We start from the raw sequence: 13,346 nt of genomic DNA, 5'->3' as shown, positions 1-13,346 counted from the left end.
TAAAATTATAACACAAATTTAGTTACTGCTTTTTCTTAATTAATTCATTCATTATACATATTTTTATTGCCTTAGAAGGCAGACAATGATATGACCCTTCTAATTGTGCGTGTCTATGGATCATGGACATCAAGACTATTCAAGGTTCGTTTGAAAAAGGATATGGTCTTCTGAAAACATTATCTAATAAAACCACTAGAGATGAGTAAGAATTTCAAAAAAGTTACTGTGTGACTACTTACATCAAGTGAGTCTTCTTATATCTATACTTCTATACTATAATATTATAAGGAGGAAAGATCTGTTTGTTTGTTTGTATTGAATGGGTTCCGAAACTACTGAACCGATTTGAAAAATTATTTTACTGTTTGGAAGCTACACTATCACCGATTAACATAGACCATATTCTTTTTTTAAAAAAAGGGATCCTTACTAAAACTCCAATAATGTAACCCAAGGTGTAAAAAAATTACCTAAAATATTCCTTACATCGCGTGCGCTGCGAAATCTTTTGATGATAGAATAATATAATGTACTATGACTTTGTAAAACACATTATTATTTACAAAAAGTGTCGCGACAGCATATGTCTGACTATAACAGTCACAATTATGCCACAATAAGTGTTCCGTTATTTAAAAAAATAAAACATCAAATATTGTTTACAGAGAAGCTCTGACTCAATAAACTTAATGGCTTTTGTTTTGTATGTATGACCTTTTTACGAAAATTAGAAAAATAGCAATATAAAAAAATAGATAAGAACAAATATTATTTAAATAAAAATAAAAGTTCATTATAATAATAATATTCAAACTATCTTTATAATTTTCTATTTTTAGAAACTTGACGCAAATATAAGGATTAATGTGGTGTATTTTAATTTTTTATTCTGAAATTTTTGTTAAAGACCCGAGCGAAGCCGGAGCGGACCGGTACTTATTATATAGATATATATAATTTAAATTTTGAAGTTTTTATTACTGGTGTTATTGTAGTTTCATCTATATGGGTGGCCGTGAATTTTTGAATCCCGTGATTTTTCTTTGACCTCCAAACAGTAAATTCTGTGCACACGTTTTATTGTTTTTTTTTTATATTACACACAGATTTTTTAAAAATTAACACTAATAAGCTTCGATTATACTATTATTGATCGAAGCATATAAGATTGCCTTCTAAATGAATGCTCGTTTAGGGAAATTTTAATCTAGGATTACGATCAGTTTACCAAATGATAGAGAGAATGATATCTTTGTAAAATTATCGACATAATTTATCTCGCTGATATATTATTTTATTAGGCAAGAGAATTACAGTAACCTCTCACTTCCAAAGCGAATGTTGAAGCGGTCATACTCGATACCCTGTTACCACATCTGATGGTAAATAAACAATTTCAATACTGAAAATGAAAATGACATTGAAATAAAATCGTTTTAGTCAGTATATAGGTGTATCGAAAAAATGTGCCTTTGAATTTTACTTTATTTTAGGATTCAAATGGGATAAATGAAAAGGGGGATCGGGTGAACGCGGGATTTGATCCATCGCCAGAAAATGTTAATGATTTAAAGGCTATCGACAACGAAGATGGGAAGGTATGTTGGATTGTCTTAAGTCATTTTACAATTAATTTATTTAGCAATTTCGAGATATGTATACTAGGATTTATTGAAGAGCTCCATTTCTTCTGAGTTTTATTCCATTAGATAGTTTTCGATTTCTGAAATTATCCGTTAGGATTGACTTAGATTGACTATTTAGGACAGGAGCTAGTGGGCTTAGCCTAGAAATTAAGATGAATAATGAACAATTTAGATTTAGTTATTAAGATAAGGAACGAGTGCTTTACGAAGCACAAAAACACCCTCGCGTAACGTACTGCTCCCATCTCTGGACTGGGGTTTTGAAATATCAACTTTTTTTATTTGACCATAAATCCGTTCCTACGAACCCTATGGGACTTCTAGTTAATGGATGCGGACCGTGGAAACGCTGCGTTCACAGTGCGTTTTCAGAGGTCTTTTTGGTACGTACCACCCGCTTCTGGAATGAACTCCACGCTATTCCCGAGCGCTATGACATTTCCTTCTTTAAACGAGATTTTCGGAGGTAATCAGCGGTAGGCACCGATTTGACTGGGCCCTTGACACTTCTGACGTCCATGAGCGACCCTAACCACTCGCAATCAGGTGGGCCATAAGCTCGTCAACCGAAAGAAGTTATTTAAAAAAAACACGAGTATATTATACATAAAGTACTTACACAACGTACGGAATATACAGAATCATAGCCGCACGTGTTATAAAAAAATAACGGTGATCCAAAGAAAAGTATTCGTTTTCGTCGATTGCACCTGTTAATCACAGCTACTCAAATTTACTATACTGTAACAACAATAGGAACTCATATGACTCCTGGCTGAGTCCTTGCTCACCCACCTGTCCTGGTGAAACTGGAAAGACATTCGGGACACCAGTAATCCAGTAATAATAAAAAAAAGAAACTCATCCCGGAACCTCGATTTAGTCTAGTTTCTGAATAAAATTTCTCAATGAAGCAATCCTAAGCTGCGTCACTTATTAAAATTAAATCTCTAACAGTAAGATTGTGTTTTGACATTATTTCGTATTATGGTCATTTCAGTAAAAATATGAAAATAAGAAATCAAAATTCAGATGCTATTTTATTGAATGTCTTGAATAGTTCCTCCTTGAAAGAGTCAAATTTTTTTTTGTGTTGTAGGAAGAGATAAGAATAAACTAAGAATTTAGGTTTTGCTACATATTGTTTCATACCAAAGGTGAAATTGTTATAGCTTAAGACAATGACTCCTTAGTGTTCAGTTACCTACACAGACGGACGTATTTACTTATGTAATTAGTAGTATAGTGTGTTATGAATTTATGGTATACCGACAAATTCATAACACACTCATTATAAGTGTGCTGGTTTAATAGTTTACCATTAATTTATTCATTACATATTTAGAATTGATTTTCTAAATTTTCTCTATCTATTTCTACCAATTAATTTCTCCGAGCAGGGGCGCCATTCACTTTCACGCTGTCTCTAGTAAGTCCTCGGAGCGAAAAAAATAGAATTGTTTGGTAAAATTATACGGAAAAAAAGATAAAACATTATAAAAACATAAAAAGGCTAAGACAAAAAAGGGACAACACAGAACTTTATAATGTACGATATGTCCTTCGGTATCCTTATCATGTTAATAGCTGTTTAGGCAACAATTATTGGTTTCCGTTTATTGCTATCCGATTACCGTTAATACGTTTTTATTGCGATGATTAAATAAATTTCACAGTAAACATCAAGAAAGCACGTGCTTTATGATAAAATATGTAAAAAAAACCCAGTGGAAGTAAGAAAAAAAAACGAAGCTGAATGTTGCTATTCAAACTAACTACTACTATTCACTACTACGATTTTAATATAATAAATACACGTTCCTTTTTCTTTTTGTGGTTGCTGATAAATATAATTTGTACCTTTTTAATTAAATAAAACGTCACATCATTCGGATATTTTTGTTGTCTTTAGCTGTGTTGCCTAAGCTACACTATTAGATTATTATTTTTTTATATTAAAATCTGCAATCAGTCAGCTAGACTATGGGCAGATGTGTTGAGAGCTGTTAGGCGATCAGAGCAAAATCTCCATCGAGACTGCTCCACTCTGTCAACCGTGTCTATCAAGATTTAAGATTTGTCGCCTTTTAAGTCTATTTATTAGGTCCCGTGTGGTTAGTTGCGTGGCAAGCTAATTAGGATGCATTAATAGCCTTTTTCTGTATTTCATACTCCAGGTCTTGATCTCCTCTTTAACAGTCCTGATTTTGAGGTGCTCATGAATCTCTGATATTTTTATAAACCACGGACAGTTGGATATTTGTTTCAAGATGTAATTTTGAACCCTCTGTGTGATACTTATGTTAGAGTCACACGCCGAACCCCATAGTTGAATCCCGTATGTCCAAATTGGTTTCAAGAGCATTTCGTAGATGAGTAGCTTATTATCTACTGAAGCTAGGAATTTCTGCCAAACAGCCAGTAGAGTCCTCTGTATTTCAGGTTGATTTCTTCTCTCTTCTTCTGTATGTGTTGTTTCTATACGAGTCTCCTATCAAGGTGTATTCCCAAGTATTTTACGCAGTTTTCTTGCGTGAGTTGTTGATTGCACAGAGTTACTGGCGGACAGTCTCCTCTACGAAGAGTGTAGGTTACATGATCAGATTTTGTTACACTAGTTTTTACTCTCCACTTTGAAAGCCAGGTTTCAATTTCTTGCAATCCAGTCTGTAGAAAGTCTGAAGCTTCGTTTGGGCTATTACTACATGCCAGTACAGCGGTATCGTCTGCGAATGTTGCTAATGTAACGTGTTCGCTTTGTGGTAAATCACATGTGTAAATGGTATGCAAGACTGGGCCCAGGACAGACTACTAGGTTTAAACTGTAAAAATTAAATTAACAGGCAATGTAATAAAGGAACAATTTGTAAATGTGTAGCCGGTATTTATGGTCATCTTGCGACAGTGACATTAATAGAAATAAATGCTTTCAGAAATTCTCCATAAATGAATTTAGAGTTGGCTACATCATTATAGAATAAGTTGGCAAGATTATCTGTAAATCTGTACATCAATTGAAAACTTAACCTCGCATTTGTTATTATCGTTTTATTATTTTCAATGTATCGTGCACTTAACAGCTTTCATGTCCTCGGACGACCTAGGTGTTATTCGACGCCAGTTGTACTGTCGAAAACAATTAAATGAAATTCATAAACGCGAGATAAAGGCGTATAAGTTTTCATCGTGTCTTAAACTCGTAAAAACCAAAAAAATTAAGTAGGTAATTGAAAATTTATCAACATTTATCAGCATTTGATCACTAATTGCCTTCTTTGGAGGATAATCTGTTAAAAACATTTTTTAATTACTTATCACGTATGTGCCAGTATCAGCAATAGATGAATCTTTAATTTTTTTTGATTTTGATAATTGAACTTAATTAAATTTACAGAAAAGAAACGTGGCTGAGCGCCCAACATGGGACAATCAAATCGAGTTTCTTATGTCATGCATCGCCACATCGGTTGGTCTCGGAAACGTATGGCGGTTTCCTTTCGTCGCCTACCAAAACGGCGGTGGAGCCTTTCTAATTCCATACATAATAGTGCTTTTAGTCATAGGCAAACCTATGTACTTCCTCGAAACAGTACTCGGGCAATTTAGCAGCGGGAACTGCGTCAGAATCTGGGCATTGTCTCCGGCTATGACCGGTAAGTCAACGAACATACATAGTACGTTTCCTGCTTAAACTTGTTTTTATTTTAAAATCTTAACATAATTATGAATTAAGGGTTGAAAACGAATCCAAACGAAACCAAATGATAATATGGTAAAAGTATAACTGAAACTATCAATATGGTCCAATTTAAAATTGTTGAGATTGATTTAATCTAAATCTTGAAAATTTGGATCCACGAAAACACCAAGTATGAAATCTAATTTATTTTTAAGTTCACACAGTTTGAGCGCTTATCTTTAGTCAAAGAAAAAGCAATATTGCTCCGCATTGCGTGCACAATGAATGTGCAATTATTACCTATCAACTAAACTTCGTTTTTCGTTAGATACCCTGTTGCGCTCAATGATATTCTAATTGGGCGCTTGCTTCAGGGACTTTGCTATGAGTTTGCACAACCCGTAAAATCCAATTACATATTTTCAAATTGGTCTTCTCATAAACACAATAATAATAATAGAATCGTTAATGAATTATCACAGCGTAAAAAAAAACGGGACCACTGTCGGAACGGTACAAATTTACGGAAACAATTTCGTCGTTTATAACTTTGGTTAATGTACTTTGTAACGTAGGTACTGGATACGCACAGACCTTGGGGGCCGTCTACGTGCTTTCATACTACGTATCAATCATCGCCCTTTGCCTTTACTACTTCGGAGTGAGCTTTAACGCGACCTTACCTTGGACACAATGCCTACCCGAGTGGAGGAACTGTGTGCCTTCAGGACAATCCGCTAATTTTACTGAAATACAAGGTGAAGCCGTCAGTAGCGCCCAACTATACTTCACGTGAGTAATTAATTCTATTAATATTACATCAATCATGATATCTCAAAACAATCGTTTTTCAACAGACATCAATTACGACGCTGCTTAAAACATTTATCAAATAAAAATAGCGATTCCGGAATGAGATTCCGTTTACGACTTCTATACGATTGTATATAGGTGTTAAAAGCATTACTTACATTTCAATAAAATTTGGCTATGTGATGTCGGTCTAGAAAAATACCACTCGCTCTCCCGCGTTGGTGTCGTAAATGGCAATCAAGGGAATCAGCGGTGTATGGGTAGCAGCGTTCTCAGGGTATAACTATTCTACTACATTTGCAAGCTAAATTTACTGATATAGGGCGCATTGTAAGCTGGCACGGATGGGTTTGATTACGCTTGAAATATGCACAAAGTAATCATAATACATTCAGTACTCTGTAACTAGATTCTGCTTAATTCATTATTTGAAGTTTAACTAAAAATAATCTATTGGTATAGTTATACACACATATTGTATATACTCGTGGTATAGCGTAATAAACAAATCAATTTATATAATTTGAGTTTCCTTTGAAATATCTCCACTATATTAGATTTGTAGAACGCAATTATCATTTCAGTGCTCCATAACCAGACAATTTTAATAATGGCACATATTATGATGACGTTTTAATGATAAAAACATCATAATTGATTATCATCTACTTATTATTTTAAGATTAAATATATTAATTTGTTATCTGATACATTTACTTTGTAATATATCTTTTGATAAGTTATGATGGCTTTTAACATATACAACTCCGAAATATATAATTATTTTTGCATATTTATACAATTATACTTTCTAAAATATAAAAAAAAGATGTGTAGTGTCGTGGACACCGGATAGGAACGAAGTTCCTTATTATAATAATATTATTCTATTCGAGGTATATAGAAAATAAAACTGGAGGTTTCGCAACAACCCACGGTCATTCGGTAACGTGCGAACTTATTGTGGTACACTTCATTCACGGTTGTTTGCATAAGAGTTAGTGTATTGCGCAAACGAACGCTCTGAGATCGTGGTCAATGAATGATAAAAAAATATGTTATTTTTATACGTTATTACAAAGTTAAGTCGTACACTGTGTGCATTACTAATAAAAATCTTACGTTACGGATGTTTTTTTCCGGTTAGGGTACCCCTCCGCATCGTCCCATAAGGAACTTCGTTCCAAACTCTAATAATTTCAGTATCACAAAACTATGTTTATACCATACGTAGATTATTAATGCATATTAATTAAAAATCTTTTAAGTTTCAATAGATATGAAATAACTTAAAAAAACGATTTGTCTAACTTAAAGAGCACTCGTTTAAATCTTTAGTCAATTTTATCTTTATGCATGTTACTAAAAACATAAACAAAATTAAATTTTCTTCAAACAGGGAGACGGTTTTACGTCAGTCCGACGGAATAGATGATGGAATCGGTGAGTAAATTTTTGTAAGCTAGTTTTTTAAGTCGGTAACATTATTTCCGAAGCTGTACACACCGAAACTGTACCCTAGAAGATACAGCACTGTATTGTAGTTTATGGGCGGACCCTCATTTTGAAATCCTTTATTGCATATGTAACTTTAAAACTTATGTTTTAACATATCAAATTTTCAGGAATTCCGATATGGGATCTAACTTTGTGTCTGCTGGTATCGTGGCTCATCATTTTGTCATCGTGGCCAGAGGTGTGAAGAGTTCTGGCAAAGCTGCTTATTTCTCGCTCTCTTCCCATACGTAGTTATGTTTATTTTATTGATTAGGTAAGTCATCCATGCTAATTTCATTTAAAACTATGTCTATATGATGTATGTCTCGTATGTAGTGTACGTATGTAGTGTTAAAATGATCTTCAGGCCTTGGTGTCCTTAAAATTATCGAAGTATGTTCAACAATGCCGGTATCCAGTGATGATAGCAATCTTTAGAAACGGGATGCCTTTCTGGCCTGTCGTCGCAAGTGATTGCAAAAATAAAAATGATTGATTACAATTACAAAGTACGGTGCTTATAGAAATTTGAAAGTCATGGTATTAAAAATAATTAAGTACGTAGGTACTCATTTGTTGTTATAAGATAAGACAAATTTGAAAATAGGTCTGTGGGCGATTTTATTGCATCACGTTCGCTTACGCGTAAGCTCAATCCTCCAAAAACCGGGCACGACTTTTTATTTTTTAACTTAGGCGAATTCGCCTAAAGCGTTTTATGAAAAAACATCAACTTTAATTCGCAGGGCTGTGACCTTACCAGGTGCCGGTAATGGAATCCTGTTTTTCATTACGCCTCAATGGTCAAAAATCCTTGAAGTCAGGGTAAGAAAATACTTCAAATTTTACACAGACCTTGTTCTTTTAATTGAGTTTTATATAATTTTCTAAACTCGTCTTGCTGTTTTTTAGGTATGGTATGCCGCCGTTACTCAAGTTTTTCTCGCTTTCCGTCTGCTCCGGAACGCTCATTATGTTTTCTTCGTACAACAAATTCAGTCAAAATGTTTACAGGTTCGTATTTTGAAACTTGAAACGTAACGAACTCGGAATGTAGGTTTCATGTTTTACTACTTTAATTAACATTAGCAAATTCTGATTTTAACGCTTATTTAAAATTAAGAAATGTTTTTTTTTTTGACAACTATGAGGAGTTTGTAACACTTTTAAATAATGTTCCATGAACAACAAAAAATTTACATTTACTTTTTGCGCTTAAAATAATGTTTTTCATGTTTACTTTAACTTAAAGCTTACAAGATTTCTTTTTTTTTTATTGCTTAGATGTGTGGATGAGCTCACAGCCCACCTGGTGTTAAGTGGTTACTGGAGCCCATAGACATCTACAACGTAAATGCGCCACACACCTTGAGATATAGTTCTAAGGTCTCAGTATAGTCACAACGGCTGCCCCACCCTTCAAACCGAAACGTATTACTGCTTCACGGCAGAAATAGGCGGGGCGGTGGTACCTACCCGTGCGGACTCACAAGAGGTCCTACCACCAGTAAATTTCGCACGCGACGTACTTTTTCAATTAATTAAAAAATATTTTTGTTACAGCAGTATAGATATAACTACCTACTCTGCCTATTTCTGTCGGAAAGTAGACTCCGTCGCACCCAAATTACACTACGCGGTTTTTAAATACACCTTCTTGATTACAGAGACTCTATGATTGTGACAACACTGGACACATTTACGAGCTTAATATCTGGCATCACCATTTTGGTGTGCTAGGTAACCTCGCATACCAACTGGGATACGATGATGTGGGAGAGTTATCGGAGCTGGCGGAACAAGTCTTGCTTTCATCTCCTACCCAGATGCGATTGCGCAATCACCAATAGTACCACAGGTACGATTTTCAATTTTGACTTGAATTTTTTTTTCCTTCCTATTCTAGTGACTTCGAGGGGTCATAATAGATTCACATTCAGGTGAGATCACGAGGCTCTAACCTGGGGATTGAATTGATATTAAGCATTCAACGGTCCTAAACTAGTATTTTTCTTAATGCACTTGTGAATGATTGAAACGTAACAATTCATTTACTAATTATGTAATCATATTTATAATTATTGCAAATACCCAACTTTTTGGAATGTTTTTGTCTTTGGCAAAATTTTCTACAATACAAATGTATTCAATAAATATGACGTATTTAATGTGTCTTTATCTATTAATTACATTGAATTACCGCAGTCTTCTGATAAACAAGATAAGTAGTATCATAGGCGGCGATCAGAATATCGTCTGAATTTTGTTAACAAGGTGAAACAACAATTCTCAATCAATTATTAATTAATGCTGCCGTTGCATGAAATGTAAAAAATTAAATAATTAAAATGATCGACTATATATTATATGATATCGAACTTTCATTGTAAAATAGCAGTCTCATCCTTCAAATCGATACAAGTATTTATTGTGTCACAGAAATAACGAGGCTGGCGAAAGCTACCTAATAGATCTATAGTACGCTCTACCACCATTAAATACAAAAATATATAAATTCTGCACATTTCTATTGATCGTAACCGCGTTTTAGGTACGTATTTACTTAGAAAAACTAATAGCGCAATATCATTTGTGCCACGATCGCATCACTCCATATGAACACATCGATTCTCGTCGTATCTCGCCACTGATACATCTGGGAGTGCATTTATTAAGTACCTATATTGCTCGGCAAGTAAATGAAGGATCTTAAAATAATAAAGAGGGATTAATTATAAATATTATATACTTTAACAAATGTAAATTAAATATTTTATTACATACGTATTTAGTACATTTTACACATTGATTAACAAAAACAATAATTAAAAAAATAGACTCATTTAAATAAAAATAAAATATAAATATTTCAATAAACAGCACATCGTATATAGTTATAAAGTTAATTACGTGACCTAGTAACAGCAATATGTATATCCACACTTTTATCATATTCTCAGCAATTCATTTTATCAGCGTTGACTTAATAATTTAATCTACATTTTGCCCTTATAATAACGGAATTTTTTTCATCAGGAAGTAGCTCACGTAATCTGGAAATCGATTTTAGCCAGATTTAGACTTCCATATCATTTTTACAAATGGCATATTTTTGTACTTAATATAGTAATATTATGTTGTAACATAAAACATACCCTATTCTACCATACCATATAACTCTATCTTTAATTCGATCTTGGGTACTCAATAGCCATTTTGTTATATTGTAGAAACTCTATAAATTACGCCATTCGCGTTGTCTATAATTTAATTTAAGCACTAAGAGGAAATTAGCGGGAAATAAATCTCTAGAACGTTCCATGTGCATAACGTTGTAATGTGATTAATGGATTACAGTTGTTTGCGGTGCTGTTCTTCCTGATGATGGCTGTGCTGGGCGTCGGTTCTGGCGTAGCATTACTCTCCACCGTCAATACTGTGTTATTGGACGCGTTTCCGCGAGTACCCACGATTTACATGTCGGCTACAACATGTACTATAGGTTTCCTTGTGGGACTTATTTATGTGACACCGGTAACTAAGCTAATACAGATTTAACAGATTAGTTATTTAATGGATGGTAATAACAGATTATTCAGAATGTTTGTTTCATTCCAGGGAGGACAATACATTTTAGAATTAGTAGACTACTACGGAGGAACATTCATGCGACTGTTCGCGGCTATCACTGAAACTATTGGAGTTTTCTGGATTTACGGTTGATACTCTTTTTTTATTTTAACATTTCATATCAAACGTAGCTTTTATTTTAAATATTAATATAAAAATTACTTTAGCAAGGAAATTACTAAGTAGTTAATATTTATTACAGGTCTGGAGAACCTATGTGTTGACATTGAATTCATGTTAAACATAAAGACATCGTTCTACTGGCGTATTTGTTGGGCCATTGTAACACCAGTTATTATGATTGTAGTGTTTATTTACGCTCTCATCACCACAGAAGCTCTACTGTTCGGAAATGTTTATGTATATCCGAGAGGAGCCTACAGTTAGTATTCACATTCTTTTCTGTTTCTTCAGAGATCATAATTGTTTGAGAATATCGATTTATCTTGCTTCAATTCACTTAATTACGAACAATGAAACGATAAAAGGTTCCATACTTTGGAATGTTTACGGTTAATACACTTATGCATCCACATAGAAAATTAAAGACCCACAACAAAACAGAAACAATTATGATTATTATCGATATTTAAATTACTTTTAGTGTAAGCTATCCAAAAAGTTTTGTGGGAACACGGCTTTGAAATATGCATTCCTGACCTATTTGTCCTTACGGACCGATATCCATTCCTATTCCAAATTGGATATACACAATTGCATTTGGTTTGGTTAATGAATCACAAGTGTCTAATTTTTTCAAATAATTAATCCAATAACTATAGTCGAGACACCAAGCGAGAAAATCGTGATGTTGGCGTGACGCGAGACTCGTATTAAGATCATTATCGTAGCTTCGAACAAAATTAATAAGTACCTATATTATTATAGTATAAGTAGTACCTAGTATAGATATATTTATAAGTAAGTTTTTCTTTGCTATTACACTTTTTGTGTGTTTTATTAACAGTTGCTGGTAGCGCGCTGCAGTATGCCGGAATGGTACTTATACCAGTATTTATTGCTCTGGCACTTTGGAAATATAGATCTGGAACATTTATAGAGGTAAGAGGTCCCACGCTGTTAAGTTACGGTGAAGACATAACATCATGTAATAAAAATGAACCCGCAAATTTATAATTTGCGTAATTACTTGTGGCAGGACCTTTTGTGAGTCCGCGCGGTTAGGTACCACCACCCTGTCTATTTCTGCCGTGAAGCAGTAATGCGTTTCGGTTTGAAGGGTGGGGCAGCCGTTGTAACTATACTTGAGACCTTAGAACTTATATCTGAAGGTGGGTGGCGCATTTACGTTGTAGATGTCTATGGGCTCCAGTAACCACTTAAAAAACCAGGTGAGCTAGTCCACCTATCTAAGCAATAAAAAAAAAGTTAATTTTACGTGTGCCTATAAACATGAATTTCGATGTGATAAAGGATATTATAAGATTTGCAATCCATTGATCATTATTAAAAGATAATAAACAACTCTGCTATATTACAGACCGTGAAGCGTTCGTTCCTCAAAAAAAGACACATATGGTCCAAGAGAAATTCAGAAACGTGAGGAATGGCGAGCGTTCCGACGAGACGCCAATCCGAACGTAAACTCAAGAGGAAGAATTGGTTCCATCACATATTATATTCTCTGATCGGCGGGTATCGCAGGAAACGGTAGATTAAAAAATGTATGTGTATCTCAAAATAATCTATTGTTTTTTTTAATCTAATATTTGTATATATCTACTTAAATTATTTTAATAAATGCTTTTAAAATGGAATAACAATTATTAATAATATTTTACCCTACTCCGTGCTATTACAATTGGAATGTGGCTCAAGTTTTTCTCTAGTGTATTTCTGGGTTTTATAGACAAATGAGATCAGTGTAATTTAGATAATGTAGATGCAAGTACATCAAAATCTTCCGAAGTCTAAATAGGTGCGAAATAGTTATAAGTCTATACTAATATTATAAAGAGGAAAGATTTGTTTGTTTGTTTGTTTCGAATAGGCTCCGAAACTACTGGACCGATTTGAAAAATTCTTTTTCCATTAGAAGCCGACATTGTCCCTATGAA

The 13,346-nt window shown here is 33.9% G+C and overlaps 1 protein-coding gene across 1 annotated transcript; it reads left to right on the top strand.

Moving 5' to 3' along the window:
* The first annotated feature begins 1,310 nt into the window (after nucleotides 1-1,310).
* Nucleotides 1,311-13,199, top strand: +nsd-2 (amino acid transporter-like). The gene is given in 21 exon segments (XM_089734523.1): nucleotides 1,311-1,385; nucleotides 1,497-1,601; nucleotides 5,044-5,302; nucleotides 5,904-6,120; nucleotides 7,541-7,584; nucleotides 7,767-7,814; nucleotides 7,817-7,867; nucleotides 7,870-7,912; nucleotides 8,385-8,463; nucleotides 8,551-8,573; nucleotides 8,575-8,652; nucleotides 9,306-9,361; nucleotides 9,364-9,408; nucleotides 9,411-9,496; nucleotides 10,996-11,172; nucleotides 11,257-11,356; nucleotides 11,471-11,650; nucleotides 12,236-12,330; nucleotides 12,770-12,790; nucleotides 12,792-12,858; nucleotides 12,861-13,199. Coding segments are annotated over 21 exon segments (1,860 nt in total). The 5' UTR covers nucleotides 1,311-1,382; the 3' UTR covers nucleotides 12,944-13,199.
* Nucleotides 13,200-13,346: the final 147 nt, after the last annotated feature.

This window comes from Bombyx mandarina, chromosome 17, assembly GCF_030267445.1.
Source record: "Bombyx mandarina strain Sakado chromosome 17, ASM3026744v2".
Lineage (NCBI taxonomy): Eukaryota > Metazoa > Arthropoda > Insecta > Lepidoptera > Bombycidae > Bombyx > Bombyx mandarina.
Note: the sequence above shows the minus strand (reverse complement) of the source record. Positions and strands in the feature narration are given on the sequence as shown.